This window comes from Chiloscyllium punctatum, chromosome 12 (genome assembly GCF_047496795.1).
Source record: "Chiloscyllium punctatum isolate Juve2018m chromosome 12, sChiPun1.3, whole genome shotgun sequence".
In the NCBI taxonomy this organism is placed as follows: domain Eukaryota; kingdom Metazoa; phylum Chordata; class Chondrichthyes; order Orectolobiformes; family Hemiscylliidae; genus Chiloscyllium; species Chiloscyllium punctatum.
The window spans coordinates 30233561-30253156 of NC_092750.1; the positions used below are offsets into that span (position 1 = coordinate 30233561).

Sequence of the window (19596 nt, forward strand, 5' to 3'; positions counted from 1 at the left end):
TGTTGGATGGCAGTCATAGGAATGGGCGAAAGTCTCAGATACAGTCACATAGATGGGTTAACTCCAGGAAAGGTAAGAGAGGTAGGCAGCTAGTATAGGAATCTTTTGTGGATATACTCATTTCAAACAGGTATGCTGTTTTGGAAAATGTAGGAGGTGATGGATTCTCAGGGGAACGTAGCATGAATAGCCAAGTTTCTGGTATTGAGACTGGCTCCAATGCAACGAGGGGTACGTCGGTTTCCAAGAGATCAATTGTGTTAGGGGATTCTCTCGTCCGAGATACAGACAGACGTTTTTGTGGCCAGCACGGAGAAAGCAGAATGGTGTGTTGTTTCCCTGGTGCCAGGATCAAGGATGTCTCAGTGCAGAATGTTCTCACGGGGCAGTGGGGCCAGCAAGAGGTCATTGTCCACATTGGAATCAACGACATTGCAAGGGAAAAGGTTGAGACTCTGAAGGGAGATTACATAGAGCTAGGCAGAAATTTAAAAAGGAGATCCTCAAGAGTAGTAATATCTGGAGTACTCCTAGTGCTACAAGCTAGTGAGGGCAGGAATAGGAGGATAGAGCAGATGAATGCATGGCTGAGGAGCTGGTGTATGGGAGAAGGATTCACATATTTGGATCATTGGAATCTCTCTTGGGTTAGAAGTGACGTGTACAAGAAGGATGGATTGCACCTAAATTGGAAGAGGACTAATATACTGGTAGGGAAATTTGCTAGAGTTGCTCGGGAGGATTTTTTTTTAGATTAGATTACTTACAGTGTGGAAACAGACCGTTCGGCCCAACAAGTCCACACCGACCCACCGAAGTGCAACCCACCCAGACCCATTTCCCTACATTTACCCCTTCACCTAACACTACGGGCAATTTAGCATGGCCAATTCACCTAACCTGCACATTTTTGGATTATGGGAGGAAACCGGAGCACCCGGAGGAAATCCATGCAGACACAGGGAGAACGTGCAAACTCCACACAGATGCTGGAATCGAATCCGGGTCCCTGGCGCTGTGAAGCAGCAGTGCTAACCACTGTGCAATTGTGCCGCCCACTAGTAAGGTAGGGGGGGTGGGACCCAGGGAGATAGTGAGGAAAGAGATCAATCTGAGACTGGTACAATTGAGAACAGAAGCAAGTCAAACAGTCAGGGCAGGCAGGGACAAGATAGGACTAATCAATTAAACAGCATTTATTTCAATGCAAGGGGCCTAACAGGGAAGGCAGATGAACTCAGGGCATGGTAGGAACATGGGACTGGGATATCATAGCAATTACAGAAACATGGCTCAGGGATGGGCAGGACTGGCAGCTGAATGTTCCAGGATACAAATGCTACAGGAAGGATAGAAAGGGAGGCAAGAGAGGAGGGGGAGTGGCATTTTTGATAAGGGATAGCGTTACAGCTGTGCTAAGGGAGGATATTCCCGGAAATACATCCAGGCAAGTTATTTTGGTGGAACTGAGAAATAAGAAAGTGATGATAACCTTGTTGGGATTGTATTATCGACCACCTAATAGTCAGTGGGAAATTGAGAAACAAACTTGTAAGGAGATCTTAGCTATCTGTAAGAATATTAGGGTGGTTATGGCAGGGGATTTTAACTTTCCAAACATAGACTGGGACTGCCATAGTGTTAAGGGTTTAGATGGAGAGGAATTTGTTAAGTGTGTACAAGACAATTTTCTGATTCAGTATGTCGATGTACCTACTAGAGAAGGTGCAAAACCTGACCTACTCTTGGGAAATAAGGCAGGGCAGGTGACTGAGGTGTCAGTGGGGGAGCACTTTGGGGTCAGCAACCATAATTCTATTAGATTTAAAATAATGGTAGAAAAGGATAGACCAAATCTAAAAGTTGAAGTCCTAAATTGGAGAAAGGACAATTTTGATGGTGTTAGGCAAGAACTTTCGAAAGCTGATTGGGGGCAGATGTTCGCAGGTAAAGGGACAGCTGGAAAATGGGAAGTCTTCAGGAATGAAATAATGAGAGTCCAGAAAAAGAATATTCCTTTTAGGGCGAAAGGGAAGGTTGGTAGGCATAGGGAATGCAGGATACTAAAGAAATTGAGGGTTTGGTTAAGAAAAAGAAGGAAACATATGTAAGGTATAGACAGGATAGATCGAGTGAATCCTTAGAGTATAAAGGAAGTAGGAGTATACTTAAGAGGGAAATCAGGAGGGCAAAAAGGTGACAAGAGATAGCTTTGGCAAATAGAATTAAGGAGAATCCAAAGGGTTTTTACAAATACATTAAGGACAAAAGGATAACTAGGGAGAGAATAGGGCCCCTCAAAGATCAGCAAGGTGGCCTTTGTGTGGAGCCGCAGAAAATGGGGAAGATACTAAACAAGTATTTTGCATTAGTACTTACTGTGGAAAAGGACATGGAAGATATTGACTGTAGGGAAATAGATGGTGACATCTTGCAAAATGTCCATATTACAGAGGAGGAAGTGCTGGATGTCTTGAAACAGTTAAAGGTAGATACATCCCCAGGACCTGATCAGGTGTACCCTGGAACTCTGTGGAAAGCTAGAGAAGTGTTTGCTGGGCCTCCTGCTGAGATATTTGTATCATCGATAGTCACAGGTGAGGTGCCAGAAGACTGGAGGTTGGCTAATGTGGCGCCACTGTTTAAGAAGGGTGGTAAGGACAAGCCAGGGAACTATAGAACGGTGAGCCTGACGTCGGTGGTGGGAAAGTTATTGGAAGGAATCGTGAGGGACAGGATGTGCATGTATTTGGAAAGGCAAGGACTGATTAGGGACAGTCAACATGGCTTTGTGTATGGGATATCATGTCTCACAAACTTGATAGAGTTTTTTGAGGAAGTAACAAAGAGGATTGATGAAGGCAGAGCAGTAGATGTGATCTCCCCGTGGGAGACTGACTAGCAACGTTCGATCTCACAGAATACAGGGAGAATTAGCCATTTAGATACAGAACTGGCTCAAAGGTAGAAGACAGAGGGTGGTGGTGGAGGGTTGTTTTTCAGACTGGAGGCCTGTGACCAGTGGATTGCCACAAGGATCGGAGCTGGGTCTTTTACTTTTTGTCATTTACATAAATGATTTGGATGTGAGCATAAGAGGTACAGTTGCTAAGTTTGCAGATGACAGCAAAATTGGAGGTGCAGTGGACAGCAAAGAGGGTTACCTCAGATTACAACAGATTCTTGACCAAATGGGCCAATGGACTAAGAAGTGGCAGATGGAGTTTAATTCAGATAAACACGAGGTGCTGCATTTTGGGAATGCAAATCTTAGCAGGTCTTATACACATAATGGTAAGGTCCTAGAGAGTGTTGCTGAACAAAGAGACCTTGGAGTGCAGGTTCATAGCTCCTTGAAAGTGGAGTCGCAGGATAGTGAAGAAGGCGATTGGTATACTTTCCTTTATTGGTCAGAGTACTGAGTACAGGAGTCGGGAGGTCATGTTGCGGCTGTACAGGACATTGGTTAGGCCACTGTTGGAATATTGCATGCAATTCTGGTCTCCTTCCTATCGGAAAGATGTTGTAAAACACGAAAGGGTTCAGAAAATATTTACAAGAATGTTGCCTGGGTTGGAGGATTTGAGATATAGGGAGAAGCTGAACAGGCTGGGGCTGTTTTCCCTGGAGCGTCGGAGGCTGAGGGGTGACCTTATAGAGGTTTACAAAATTGAGGGGCATGGATAGGATAAATAGACAAAGTCTTTTCCCTGGGATCGGGGAGTCCAGAACTAGAGGGCATAGGTTTAGGGTGAGAGGGGAAAGATATAAAAGAGACCTAAGGGGCAACTTTTTCACACAGAGGGTGGTACGTGTATGGAATGAGCTGCCAGAGGAAGTGGTGGAGGCTGGCACAATTGCAACATTTAAGAGGCATTTGGATGGGTATATGAATAGGAAGGGTTTGGAGGGATATGGCCGGGTGCTGGCAGGTTGGACTAGATTGGGTTGGGATATCTGGTCGACGTGGACGGGTTGGACAGAACGGTCTGTTTCAAAACTGTACATCTCTATGACTCTAAATGCTTTTTTAATTAAATATATTAAATTATACTTGTATACGGTTGCTCTCTATACGAGCACTTACTCTTTCTCAAGTTTTCCCATAAAGCTCTCTCCATATGCTGAATACGAACAGTGACTTCCCCTCAGATCAGTTTATAATGCCTCCCTTTCAAATACTTATCCAATTTATTAATAAATAATATTCTACACTTACTTTAATAGCCACTAATGCTTAAGCAACCCATGGTCTAATGGTGCTCAAACCCTGCTCTTTTCAATGAGAATTCCCAGACTTTCTATTCCCCTCTTTCTCATTTGTCCCCTTTAATATCATCCATAACAAACAGCCTACCTTTTACTCACCTCCTAATAGCTGCTTCTTCTGACAGTGCTGCAGCAGAGAATACTGGGGCCTACACTATCTCATTTCCCAATCTCCTATTCCCCATTTCACTTCACAAGGTGCCAATTTCCTGACACCAACAACCATACTCTTTCCTTCTAAAATGGTCTAAAGAAATGCCTGAGACCTAATAAAATGAGTGAACGATGGATATATGAATTAAGGGTTCATTGTATGTGTGCAGAATGGTTACATAAATGTGTGGAACTAGGATCAGTGGGGTGAGAGTTATATGGATGTGGTTAACTGAACAGAAGCTATCAGTAGACTGCAGATTGATAAAAGTTATCTTTTGACATAGAACAACCCTCTTTCCCCCATCATGACCCCAGTCATTCTTTTCTTCCCCCCCCCCCCCACCCCCCATCCCACTTAAAGCTATGATATGCTGACCACTAACCCACATCACACTCACTCTCTCACAAACACTTTCTAGTTACCTGAAGCAGGAGCAAGGCAGCTGAGGGCACTAAGCTGGAAGCTATTATGTTGGTAGTTGGGAATGTCACAGAGCAGAATGGGGGAGGGGAACATGGATGCTACTGAGTTTGAGGATTTAACGTGCAGACTTCTAAGCTGACAGGGTGTACTCTCCGAAAATTCACAACTTTACATTCTGTGTGAATAAGGTAAATTTGGAGAACAAAAGGGGTTTCCTCCAGCCACAATTCTAATACCCCACCAGTGCTATTCTGCCACGCAGGATGGATTAAAATCAGCTATAGTTTGAAAGAAAAGCTTGGAATAGAGAATTCCATGCAAGGAAAATAAAGTTCAATCTGAACGTTGCTTCTAACCAGCCATCCCTCCTAACGAACTACAATAAAACAGCAAATTGTTCATGGGTGCCTATGTTTTTTTTCATCTTCAAAGACAGTATTACTGGTCTGCAGTACCTGAGTAATCCTGAACATCAGTTCGATACTGGGATTTGTAAATCATTGGTTTGCACAGCATCTAGAGACGGTACACTGCGAGCATGGAGCGTTCAAGAGGTTAGCGCAATCGGTTATAAATTCACTTGATGCTAAGAACAATATGAAATGTCAAGTAACAAAAGGTGTATAAAATTATAATTCTTTCATTACGAATGCTCTGGTCCTGTAAAATCAGCTTCCTGCTCGCTGAGTTTCACAACTGGAGGTTGAGGTTAATGTCTGTTACTCAATGTTAATTTGCTATGATAAAATAACACTTTATTTTCATGTAAAAAGGTTAAAAGAACCTTGTTAATTTTTAAAATATTAAATGCATTTGATAAAGTTGACTTTCAGAGAGAGTAAAACACATCACAATTATAAATTAAACTTCTAAAGAATTTCCTCACATCGAGAATAGTCAATAAATAGAATAGGTTGTTATGGCGGCAATCCTACATGCACTGAAGCCTCTGGTCAAGTGTGTATATATTTTATTCCAGCAATTACCAAAAAAGACAGAGAACAAACTCTGGGAACAGTGTGTTGAATTTGATTAATTTAGCAAGATTACCCATATGCTGGTATACAAGTCTAGCTTGTAAGACAATTTTTGTCAGAAAGTCATAAAATCAACTTTTGCAAGAGTTGAAATACATCATCTCCCATTGTCTTGTGATTGCAGAATTGCTTTGTGGGAGACTATTTCCACTTTTGCCTCCACAGTAGACCACAAAGATACAAAAGTTTGCTTGAATGGTGTGGGCTATTTTATAATTCTGTCAGAGTAGATCTGCACCAAATGTTTCAGCAAGTGGGTGGTAATTACAAAGTTCCAATATTTTGGTTAAATATTGGGGGTCAATTTATACATGAGAAATTACTTAAATATATGCAGTATTTCAGTGTATACATTTATATATGCATAACATTTCATGTAAAACTGTATATGGTTCTTTGCTCAGAAGGCTCATTACTATACATGTTTTTTTAAAGGGTAAACAATTGTGGTCAACTCCAGTGCAAGAAGAGCCATTGGTGAAATTAATAACTGTTCCAGAAAAAGACCTTGCTATCACCGCAGACTCAAAGGGAAAGATCAAAGTTTGGAATGGGCAGACTGGAGAGGAGTTGGCTGCATATGATACTTCATGTACAGTTGGTCATTTGGTCACCTGCAAAGTGGATAACCAGCTTTACCTAACTGTATGTCAATGTATTAAATAATATTCATGTTCTCTAATTTTAAAATGGGCACAGCTATAGGTGAGAGAAGTTTAGATCAGATGTCAGACTTTCATTTGTTAAATTAGGGGTAAAATCAATTTGCATTGTTGCTTGGAAATTTTAATTAGCCATAGTTTTATTTGCCCTCTTAAATAAATAGGTATGCTGTTGAGTCATATTAATTCTTCCAGAATTTGGTCAGAGTCATTTATCATGTCTATAGGTCAGTATTCTATGACATGTTTGACAGATATACCAAATGCAGTAGGATAGATACAGCCTTGAAAATTGACATTAGTCAGGACAAGAATTTCTGACTTTAAGCACCCAATGGAGAATACACTCAGATTTGGAGTCTAGCATTTTAGAACGATTGTTTCCCGAAACTCATAGTCAAAGAAATACAAAGCATTTATCTACTTCAGTGTGTTTCATGGTTAGCTTGACTCAAGTTATAACATATTTGAATGATAAAGTGCTTTACAGAAGATGCAAACATGCAGAATTGATTCTTTTTGACCAAAAAAAATGTAGAGGTACACTCTTCTATCATTCCCAGTAGAATAAATGTGGGTACCACTTTACCTAAACTGATAATGAGCAAAGACATTCCCTTACTGGCATTGAGAGTTCAGCCTTTTTAACTCACTGGCACACATTTCCAAATATTTCTCTTTTTTCCCTCTTAAATTTAACTTCCACGGTTTCTGAAATTATATTTTTTCCTTTTCTAATTGTTTCTAATTAATGCTGTTTTTTCATTTCCAGATCAGTTTTGCCAGGCAGTTCCCTTTTTTGTAATCATAGCTGCTCTGCTGAAATTTTTGTTTGATAATAAATCAGGGCATGAAAGTTGTGTACAGTTTACAATAGTCCATGTACCCTTTTGATCTCTTATGGCTTAACTCCTCGAGTGACTGAATTCCTAACTCTCCACTACAGCTGATGGCTGGGAGGATGTGGAAATCAAAGGTTGAATGGACACACTTTAAAATAAAGCGGGGAAATTGTACATCCAACATCATCACAAAGAATGGATAAGTTAGCAATAGCGAAGAATGGGGAAAGTAAGAGATCCAGAAGTGAAACAAGCTTGCTCCACCAATAATAAAATCATAGCTGATTTTGGGTTTCTGATATACTTTCTCGCCCATTCCCCAAACTCTTGAAAAACCGAAAGAACTGCCGATGTTGTAAATCAAACAAAAGCACTGTTCTGACCAAGCATCACTGAACCAGAGATGTTAATTCTGATTTCTCTCCACTGATGCTACCAGACCTGCTGAACTTGTCCAGAATTTCTAATTTTGTTCCCCATACTGTTGATTTCTTTACCAAAAATTGAAATACCATGTTTTAAAAGTTTGTCTTTCATTTATAGGCTGGCACTAGAAGAGGTGCACTTATCACACTAACTATTCCTAATCTTAGCCAGATCTCTCACTTATCAGCGGTGAAGGATTATCAAGTAGATTTTCTACTGGTATCACCCAATCAGCAATGGATCGTTGCTGGTACAGAAGAAAGTAATGATATCCCTGCTAAGGTAAACTTTTCCTCCCTATGATTTTCTAACATGTCTTTTTACAAATGTAGAATGCTGTAATATCAAATGTCATTACTGCTCCAATGTAGCAGCAATTCTAAGTGTTGTTGAAATCAACCCTACTCTCTAACCATTAATGTACTACTGATCACATTAAGGCAAAACATTATTAACGTGCAATGCTGCTAAGGTGGTAGTGTAAGTGAAACTCAGATTGGCACAAAGTAAAAGATCTGCACACACGTCTCAGATTTGACACGGTTTAGCTTTATACTGGCTGTGAAATAATTGCAGGCTTCAAAAGATTACAAGACACGTCACTGGACAGGCTGTGAATAGTTTAAATATTAATTTTAGTCCTTTTTGTATGAGGTTCATTGAGTACTGATGTTCCTTCTTACTCCTAGCATGAACAATTGGCTGATCATATGTTTGTGTATGAACAGTGTCATAATACAGTATACTTTGCTTCAACTGGCACCTTAATGAACCAGCAGTCTTGATCAGTGTAAAAATTATACCTCCAATACCACAGTCCATTGTAATTTTCTGTCCCAATATAATAGTTGTTTAATTTACTTAGCTCAATGGAAATATATTTGTTCAATCAATTGGCCACAAAATATCAACAGTTGGTTCAATTTCAAGTTAATTTCTCTCCAACACCACAATCTACTGCAATGCCAGTGTAGTCAGTTGAGGGTGCGAGTGAGAAGGTCCTCTGCAATTAGGTTTTATTTAAGGAAAAGTTGCCTTATTAATTAAGTGAGTTATGATGTAAATAAAGTATAACAGTGCGTATGCCCCTTGCATTGTGCTTCTATTACTTAGTATTTTTTACATTGTTTATGCATACCTCTTGATTATCTGGAATATTTGATCAATCAGCACTCCATTAGTGTCAGTGAATAAAATGTTTGCTTAAATCAATATCAAAACAGTGAGAAATTGCAAGCAACAATGCAGCTTAATTATTTCCTTTGCATATCACACTCTAGAATCTGCATGGAGATATAAAAACAAGTTTAACAATTTAATGCTTCTGGTTCAAAGGAAGTGCAGGTCAGAAATTAATTTCAAGAGGTCAGTGTCATCAATTTAACGCTTACAACATTTCCAAACCAATTAATGTCATCACTGGACTATAAAGTTGAACCTATTATCGTGAAGAGTTCAAATATTATTGAAAATGACAATGGACAATTTCTACAGTGAATATTATTACCAATCTCCTTAACATTAAAACAAGAATCAAATGATACTTTGCCCTATTTAAAAAAAAACCCAAAAGAACTGGGTATGCTGTAAATCAAACAAAAACAGAAGCTGCTGGCAAAGCTCAGCAGGGCTGGCAGTATCTGTGAAGAAAAATCAGAGTCAGTATCTCTGATCTGGTGATCCTTCCGCAGTTAAACATTAACTCTGAATTTTTCTTCACAGATGCAGCCAGACCTGCCAAGCTTTTACAGCAACTTCTGTTTTTGATACTTTCCCTATGTTGTTTCTAGAAGGGAAAAGTCAGTAGGTTGATGATTATGGTGGTTAATAAAAAGAATCTGAAATTTTGATTGCTAGACATTTTATTAAATATACTTAATTTCATATAGCAACAGAGCCACTAAAACAAGGTGTACTTCTTCCAGGTATTGCGAACAGAACTCTTATCAAACTCTGTTGTTGATGACAGATTGTCAACAGATTCTCTACCACTGAGTAGTTGTTTTATGGCTTGCTGGTTACCAAAAAAACCATCCAGAGTAGTTACTGTAACCCATAGCAATGGCATGTCTTCTGAAATCACTGTTGTTACTTTTGATATCCATCTTCAGAAAACAAAACAGAAACTGGAAATACAAGGTAATAATTTTCTATTGTGTTTAAAATGATATCTTGTTGAAATCTTATTAATTTATTCAAAGCTTTTGGATTTAGAAATCTAGAAGATTCAACCCCTTGAGCCTGCTCCGCCATTCAATATGGTCATGGCTGACCATTGAACTCAATAACTTACTATTGCTCTCCTTCCATATAGTTCTCAAGAGCTATATCTACATCCTCCTTGAAAACAGTGTCTTAGTCTCAAAGACTTTCTGTGGTAGTGACCATAGGCTTGCCACTCTCTGGGTGAAAGAAATTTCTCCATCTCAGTCCTAAATGATTTACCTACACTCTTGAACTATGACTCTTGGTTCTGGACGATCCCACCATTGGGAACATCTTTCCTGCATCTAACCTGTCTGGGGTCCTGAAGAACATTTATAGGTTTGAGATCCACCCTCATTCTTCTAAATTCCAGTTAATGCAATCATAACTGACTCAAACTCTCTTAATACGTCAGTCCTGCCAGCCTAGCAAGAATCTCCTTCCTCAGATAAGATGATCAATACTCCACACAATATTCCAGATGTGGCCAATTGCCTATAATTGCAACAAGACATCCTTGTTCCTATACTTTACCAACTTCATCCACTTTACCAACACCTTCCACCCCGACCACAGTTCATCCACTTTACCAACACCTTCCACCCCAACCATAGTTCATTCACTTTACCAACACCTTCCACCCCGACCTCAAATTCACCTGTGCCATCTCAGACTCCTCCCTCCTCTTCCTAGACCTTTCCATTTCTATCTCGGGCGACCGAATCAACACGGACATTTACTATAAACCGACCAACTCTCTCTGCTACCTAGACTACACCTCCTCCCACCCTGCCCCCTGTAAAAACACCATCCCATATTCCAAATTCCTTTGTCTTCGCCCGATCTGCTCCCAGGTGGACCAGTTCCAATACCATACAACCCAGATGGCCTCCTTCTTCAAAGACCGCAACTTCCCCCCAGACGTGGTCGACGATGCCCTCCACCGCATCTCCTCCACTTCCCACTCCTCTGCCCTTGAGCCCCGCCCCTCCAACTGCCACCAGGACAGAACCCCACTGGTCCTCACCTACCACCCCACCAACCTCCATATACAGCGTATCATCCACCGTCATTTCCGCCACCTCCAAACTGACCCCACCACCAGGGATATATTTCCCTCCCCTCCCCTATCAGCGTTCCAAAAAGACCACTCCCTCCGTGACTCCCTCGTCAGGTCTCCCCCCCACCAACCCAACCTCCACTCCCGGCACCTTCCCCTGCAACCACAAGAAATACAAAACTTGCGCCCACACCTCCCCTCTTACTTCCCTCCAAGGCCCCAAGGGATCCTTCCATATCCGCCACAAATTCACCTGCACCTCCACACACATCATTTATTGCATCCGCTGCACCCGATGTGGCATCCTCTATATTGGGGAGACAGGCCGCCTACTTGCGGAACGTTTCAGAGAACAACTCTGGGACACACGGACCAACCAACCCAACCACCCCGTGGTTCAACACTTCAACTCCCCCTCCCACTCCACCAAGGACATGCAGGTCCTTGAACTCCTCCATCGCCAGACCATAGCTACACGACGGTTGGAGGAAGAGCACCTCTTCTTCCGCCTAGGAACCCTCCAACCCCAAGGGATGAACTCAGATTTCTCCAGTTTCCTCATTTCCCCTCCCCCCACCTTGTCTCAGTCAAATCCCTCAAACTCAGCACCACCTTCCTAACCGGCAATCTTCTTCCTGACCTCTCCGCCCCCACCCCCACTCCGGCCTATCACCCTCACCTTGACCTCCTTCCACCTATCACATTTCCAACGCCCCTCCCCCAAGTCCCTCCTCCCTACCTTTTATCTTAGCCTGCTGGACACACTTTCCTCATTCCTGAAGAAGGGCTTATGCCCGAAATGTCGATTCTCCTGCTCCTTGGATGCTGCCTGACCTGCTGCACTTTTCCAGCAACACATTTTCAGCTCTGATGTCCAGCATCTGCAGTCCTCACTTTATCCTTGTTCCTATAGTCAAACCAGGCCGACATACAGCTTGCCTTCTTTACTGCCTATAGCACCTGCATGCTTACTTTCAGTGACTGGTGAACTAGGACACCCTGGTCTCATTGAACGTTCCCACGTCTTAATTTACAGCCAGCCAAATCATAATGTGCCTTCCTTTTGTTGCTACCTTTGTGGATAACCTCACACTTAACCACATTATCCTGCATCTGCCCTGTGTTTGGCACCTGTCTCAGCCTGTCTAAATCACACTGCAACATCTCTGCATCCTCCTCAATGCTTACTCTTCCACCAAGCTTTGTGTCATGTTAAGGTTTTGAGTATACATTTAGGTCCCTCATCTAAATCATTAACACATCTTGTGAACAGCTGGATTGCTGGTATATATCACCAGAGTATCCTGCTTGTCACTGCCTGCCATTGAGTCATAAAGATGTACAGAATGGAAACAGACCCTTCGATTCAACCTGTCCATTCCAACCAGATATCCCAACCCAATCTAGTCTCACCTGCCAGCACCCGGCCCATATCCCTCCAAACCCTTCCTATTCATATACCCATACAATTGCAACATTTAAGAGGCATTTGGATCAGCCTCCACTATATCCTCTGGCAGCTCATTCCATACACGTACAACCCTCTGCGTCAAAAAGTTGCCACTTAGGTCTCTTTTATATCTTTCCCCTCTCACCCTAGTTCTGGACTCCCCCACCCCAGGGAAAAGACTTTGTCTATTTATTCTATCCATGTCCCTCATAATTTTGTAAACCTCTATAATGTCACCCCTCAGCCTCCGACGCTCCAGGGAAAATAGCCCCAGCCTGTTCAGCCTCTCCCTATAGCTCAAACCCTCCAACCCTGGCAACAACCTTGTAAATCTTTTCTGAACCCTTTCAAGTTTCACAACATCTTTCCGTTAGGAAGGAGACCAGAATTGCATGCAATATTCCAACAATGGCCTAACCAATGTCCTGTACAGCCACAACATGACCTCCCAACGCCTGTACTCAATACTCTGACCAATAAAGGAAAGCATACCAAATGCCTTCTTCACTATCCTATCTACCTGTGACTCCACTTTCAAGGAGCTATGAACCTGCGCTCCAAGGTGTCTTTGTTCAGCAACACTCCCTAGGACCTTACCATTAAGTGTATAACTCCTGCTAAGATTTGCTTTCCCAAAATGCAGCACCTCACATTTATCTGAATTAAACTCCATCTGCCACTTCTCAGCCCATTGGCCCATCTGGTCCAGATCCTGTTGTAATCTGAGGTAACCCTCTTCGCTGTCCACTACACCTCCAATTTTGGTGTCATCTGCAAACTTACTAACTGTACCTCTTATGCTTGCATCTAAATCATTTATGTAAATGACAAAAAGTAGAGGGCCCAGCACCGATCCTTGTGGCACTCCACTGATCACAGGCCTCCAGTCTGAAAAACAACCCACCACCACCACCCTCTGTCTTCTACCTTTTGAGCCAGTTCTGTATCCAAATGGCTAGTTCTCCCTGTATTCCATGAGATCTAACCTTGCTAATCAGTCTCCCATGGGAAACCTTGTCAAACGCCTTACTGAAGTCCATATAGATCACATCCACTGCTCTGCCCTCATCAATCTTCTTTATTACTTCAAAGCCATTCAGAAAGACTCATTTATTCCTACTCTTTGTTTGCTACCTGCTAACTAATTTTCAATTTATCTCTATATACTACCTCCAATACCATGCATTTTAAATTTATGCATTAATCTCTTGCATGGGACTTTTGTGAAAGCCTTCTGAAATTCCAAATAAACATCTCCTTGGCTCCCCCAATCGAGTCTAGTTCCATCCTTGAAGAATTCTACCAGTTTTGTAAAGTGTAATTTCTCTTTTGTAAATGCATGCTGATTGTGTTTGATTCTACCACCGTTTTCGAAATGCTCGTCTATAAAGTTCTTGAAAATAGATGGCCTGAGAAAACCTTGAGTTACTACCATCATGGATAACCCTACATTTAACCACATTACCTGCACCTGCCGTGTTTGACAACTCTCTCAGCCTGTCCAAATCACACTGCAACATCTTTGCATCGTCCTCACAGCTTAACCTTTCACTTAGCTTTGTGTCTTCTGTAGGAATTTGACCAATTTGCCCAATCTGTATGCAGATTCAAGTCATCCAGCATATTCCCCACTACTGATGTCAGACTTAAAGGTCCATCATTCCCTGTTTTTAAATATTGGGGTTACATTAGCTGCCGTCCAATCTATAAAAAATATTCCCAAGTCTAAAGAATTTTGAACGTTGACCACCATATAGCAGTCACTATTTCTAGGCCCACTTCCTAAATGCTCAAGGATGAAGATTATCAGCCCCATCAGTTTATCCAACACCATTCTCTACTTTGGTTTTGGTTTCTTCCTCCCTTTCAATAAATCCTGTGTTCTCCATTTCTGGTATGTTATTTAGTCCCCGTTCATGAATAGGAATAGGAGTTTATCAGCCATTTTTGTGTTTCTCATCATAAATTCCCTGCTACTGACTTAAATCTACTTTAGTTTTCACCATTTTTTTTTCTTTTATACACCTATAGAAACTTTTAGTTATATTCACTGCAAGCTTACTCTCTCTTCTATTTTCCCCTTCTTAATCAATCCCTTGGTTCTCCTTTGGTTTCTAAACTTTTTCCAACCTTGAGGAGAAAGTGAGGACTGCCGATGCTGGAGATCAGAGCTGAAAATGTGTTGCTGGAAAAGCGCAGCAGGTCAGGCAGCATCAAAGGAACATGAGAATCGACGTTTCGGGCATCAGCTCTTCTTCAGGAAAGCCATTTCTGAAGGGCTGATGCCCGAAACGTCGATTCTCCTGTTCCTTGGATGCTGCCTGACCTGCTGCGCTTTTCCAACAACACATTTTCAGCTTTTTCCAACCTTGAGTCTATTTGTTTTCTTGACAATTTGTATCACTCTTCTCTTTTTTTGCTAATAATACTCTCAAACATCGTTTTTAAACCATGGTTTGGCCATTGTTCTCCTTGTACTTATGCAAAACATTTTTTTATTGTTGTTTACATATTCACTCTTCGAAAGTTTGTCATTGCTTATCCACTATCATTCCTCTCAGTAGCATTTCCTAATCTTTCATAGCTCCCCTTTATTAAAATTTATGGCCCAGTCTCAGAATCAACTACCTCATTCTCCATCTTGGTGAAGAATTCTATCATCTTATGGTCACCAAGGGGTGTCTGTCAACTACAACCCACATTGTCTGTATTACAAACTAAGGTCTCATGGTAATGTATTTATTCCCTCAAATCACCAATTTATTCATTTCTCTTTGTAAAATACTCAGTCTAAGACTGCCTCAGACAACCATCCAATATATACAGGAGGAATCTGATTTACCCAATCTATATGCAGATTAAAGTCATCATATATATATTCCATTACTGCATTTATCTCTGATTTCCTGTTATTTATAGTTTGAAATTTATTATTCTGAAGCTTCAGCAGCATGATTTCAGCTCAGTGCAGTTTGTGTTTTTTGTATTTGTTAGTTCAGATTTCACTATAAGACAACAGCAGTATGTCTCTGATAATTTAGGAGAGGTGAGAACTGCAGATGCTGGAGATTGATTAGTTTGTTAACAATATACTCAAATTGTCTTGTAACTGCACCTACCAGTTACATTAAATATCCTGCTCTTGATGGTCAGAGTGCTTGGGACGTTGGGCAAGTTCACAACAACACAACAGGGTTGTATCGTTCTCATATCCTGCTATTTAGACTTTAATGAAATAGTGGAGGGCAGCAGTGTACCTGGATGCAAATCTTGGTGTTTCTAATGACCAGTCAGATTTAAGATGCCTATTTCTCATTGATCCATAGCTTCAAAAAGTTGAAGGAACTGGTACAACTAATGTACCCATTGATTAAATTGAGTAGATCCAGGAACGGGGCTACTGTAGTGTTATAGTCTTTTCCCTTTTGAAGTTACACCTTAAATGGTTATGTGAAGTTAATCACTTGCTATTTTGTTTATAAAAGCTAAACAGGTTGGAAATTTCAGCTGCAAAATAACTGGCTGGAATAATAATATACTTGTTGAAGGCCATGGGATTAATACCATCATTCTAGTACACAACACCGAACTGAAACTGTTTTCCATTGATGGTACACACCATGCCAGCTTTCGTGACCACAAGGAAACAATCACTGGAATTTCAGTGGTAGGAGTCTGAATTTGTTTTGATCATTAGGTAATCATGCTAAATTTTAAACTGTTCTCACAAGGTTTTATTTTTATATACAAAAGGATCCCTTCCGTGTGGTCACTGCATCGATGGATTTGTCACTTAGAGTATATACCTGGAAAAGGCAAGCAAATCAATGCCTCAATCTTGAAAGTAATTACCATTTGCTGGGGGGTTCTCACCTGAGGTCCAGGTAGGATCCCTTTCTTTGCACTTAATAAATGATTTGGTAATAATGAGGAATCACAACTTTGTACTTTGTTATAGATGTTCTATAATGTCCCAAATCATTACACAAGTGAGGTAGGGGATGATCAAATAATGGTTAGTCAAAATGATTATCAAAAGGAAGAAATTTTAAAGGAGATTTATGATTATTAAGTTCCACTTTCTAGCTCTAGAAAAAAATACAATAAAAGGCACCAGAGTTCTTTAGTAATAGAGGAAAATGAAATATGGGAATGTAAGTAGTAAAGCCACATTAGTTGGATTTTGCAAAATTATGAATGAGCATTTCTGCAGCTGTGGTAATAAAATGTGGAGTTGAAACTTGGTGGTCTTGGTGAGTGAAATTGCTTGATGCACAGGTAACATGGCTTGTGTCATTAAGATTCTACAGTTGCACAAAGTTGGGTTCAGCCTGAGCAAGCAGTTTGGGATGGAGATACAACACAACAATGAAAACCAGTGTGAAACTTCATGTAGCAGCAAAATTTCATGTTTTCTGAAGGGTCACTGGACCTGAAACATTGACTCTGACTCTGCTTTATCTCTACGGATGTTGCCAGATCCACTGAGTTTCTTGAACAATTTGTTATTTTTTGTTTTTGATTTTCCAGTTTTAAAGTTCATAAAATTCTGACTCATCGATGACCAGATAGAACAGTGACATTAGGGTTAAAGAGGCAATTATGCAAGTTAACCCTATAATTATTTCTGCTAAAGAGAAAGAATGGAGATAGGCAAAGATGGGACTTTATGCAGAACTGAAGTAATACCACTGGTACTGGAAAAGCCAATGCACGCATATTGTCTATAAGAATGTAGAGATTAGAAGACCAAGAGGGTAATAACATTGATGTAGACCAGTCCATTAAAAGCAAATTTATGATTGTTAGTCATTTACAATCAGGGAGGAATCTAATTTTAAAGAGTTTTTTTTCCCCCCCAGAAATGGTATACATGCTCATCATGTTAAATGTGTTTTTTTTTGCAGGGGATTTAAAAGTGTATTGTGTGACTATGTAAGCATTGTTGGTGCTGTTCAATCAAAGGATGGAAAAGACGTTCTAAAAGCATACAACTTCAATCTGTAAAGAGTTCTTCCATCACAAAGACTACTATAATCTGTATAGCATGAATGTTAAGTATTATTTTGCAAAGTGACTAAACATTATGTACATAGTGGCACATGATTATCATTATATCATGTTGATTTTTGATTTAGCTGTGTATTGTATATTGACTCTGGCAAGTTGAAAATAAAGCTGTGGGTTTGTTTTCAGTAGCTGCCACACTGAATCCACTTTCCCCTGTAAAATGATTCCCAAATAACATTTTAATTGCTAAGGGAACTTATAGAATAATGAAATAATATTAATAGGAATATCCAGAAAAGAAGAATCTGCTCACAGCCAATTCTTTTAGCAATTTAGCCTTCCCAATATAATACCCTAGACATAATTTAAAATAGCAACCTTTTACCCTGTAAGCGGCAAAAATGTTGGCCAAGATTTTGGTGTTGAAGTAATGGCAAGCTTAATGTGTGCATCATTATTCATGTGTGAAATGTCCAGGAACTTTAGGAGTAAAGGCATACATTGAGAATTAAGAGTCGCTACAATTTGCTGAACAAATTTTGCCACTCCATCAGACCCTTTAAAATGATATTCAACATATTTTTCATAAAATGCAATATTTTCAATTAAATTTGGAGAATGGTAGGACTGCAAAATTACCAAGGTACCTACTTATTGAAGATTTGCACTTCTGTAATGTCAATGAACCTGTTCCGCCCATAAAGGAATTCGGAATTATTCTTGCAAATAGTAAATTATTTTTAAAAATTATTATATTTCTTTTGCCCTTGTCGATTCATTTTTTCTTGATCTCTTCCTTTCCCTTACTTAGAGAAATTTTGCTTTGATTAGTTTGATTTCCTGTTTTTTTCTCAAATCCTTAAATCTATTCAGGACATAAACTGTTGGATCCTATTGTTTATCACAATCCTAGATGGCTCAATGCTCTGGTGATGTTGTTATCAGCTAACACAGCACAAAACATTGTCAAGCTAAATGAAGACATTATTAAAAATTCAATTATCAAGACATATCCCTAAAAATCAGACCATTTTGTTCTACAAAACACCTTTCCCCAAACTATCTATCCCATTTATAAATACTAGACTGTGTTTATAAACGTATTATGTATTGCAGCACTGAATTAGTGAATATAGACTCTACTGCTGGAACCATGAAACATTTGGACAAAAAATGTGACCTGTCTATTTTAACTTGATAGCAATGCCTTGTAATAAATGATCCCAAAAAGACTTGTGCAAGTTTTTAAGTCTTTCTTTCAAGGAATTTGAGCATAGCTGACAAATGCACCATTTAGTGCCCATCTGTAACTACCCTGGAATGTTGAGATGGGAAGGAATGTAGGTATGTGGGAGTTCCAGGTTCTTGACCCAGTGAGTGAAGGTACAGTAACAGTTCCACATCAGGATTGTGCACAGCCTGAAGCGAATTTGCAAATGATTGCATTCCTATGTGTCATTCCCTTTAGGTGACAAAGGTGTTGTTGAAAAAGCATCAGCAAGTTGCTGCAATGTATCTTGTACATGTACACGCTGCTGCAAATCAGTGGATGGAGTGAATGTTTAAGGCAGCACTGCCAAACAATCAAGCTGCTTTATCCTAGACAGTGAAACTTAAAGTGTCACTGGAGCTGCATTCATCCAGGCAAGTGGGGAGTATTCATCATATGCCCATCTTGTGTCTAATAGATGGTGACAGGGTTTGGACAGTCAGCAGCTTTGTTCCACACTGCAGAATTCTCATTATTGATGTTTATAAAGCCACACTGAATACGATCAAGTATACAAGTAATTACTGATTAATGGTAACCCCCACCCAGGATATTGATGATGGAGAATTCAATGGTAATGTTGTTGAACATCAAGAAAAACTAGCCATCCATTTAGGTTCAACCATATTCTACTAACAGTTGCCTGATATGGGAAACAAGACATTATCTACAATCAAAAAAAGCAAACTACAATTTTGAAAGATTTTTTTTATTTAAATAATTCTACAAATACATTTCTGATAAATATACTTTCAAAGTAGGTTTATCAAAAAAAATGGAATAAA

General features: G+C 40.1%; 1 protein-coding gene across 5 annotated transcripts in view; it reads left to right on the forward strand.

Moving 5' to 3' along the window:
- Window positions 1-18759, forward strand: part of fbxw12 (F-box and WD repeat domain containing 12) — a 112253-nt gene extending 93494 nt beyond the window's left edge. For all 5 annotated transcript variants that reach the window (XM_072582230.1, XM_072582234.1, XM_072582231.1 and 2 more), the window contains 7 exons: window positions 5282-5403; window positions 6322-6531; window positions 7934-8098; window positions 9742-9955; window positions 16017-16198; window positions 16285-16415; window positions 17439-18759. In XM_072582230.1, coding sequence (XP_072438331.1) covers window positions 5282-5403; window positions 6322-6531; window positions 7934-8098; window positions 9742-9955; window positions 16017-16198; window positions 16285-16415; window positions 17439-17538 — 1124 coding nt within the window. In that variant the 3' untranslated portion in view covers window positions 17539-18759. The remainder of the gene's footprint in view (window positions 1-5281; window positions 5404-6321; window positions 6532-7933; window positions 8099-9741; window positions 9956-16016; window positions 16199-16284; window positions 16416-17438) is intronic.
- Window positions 18760-19596: the final 837 nt, after the last annotated feature.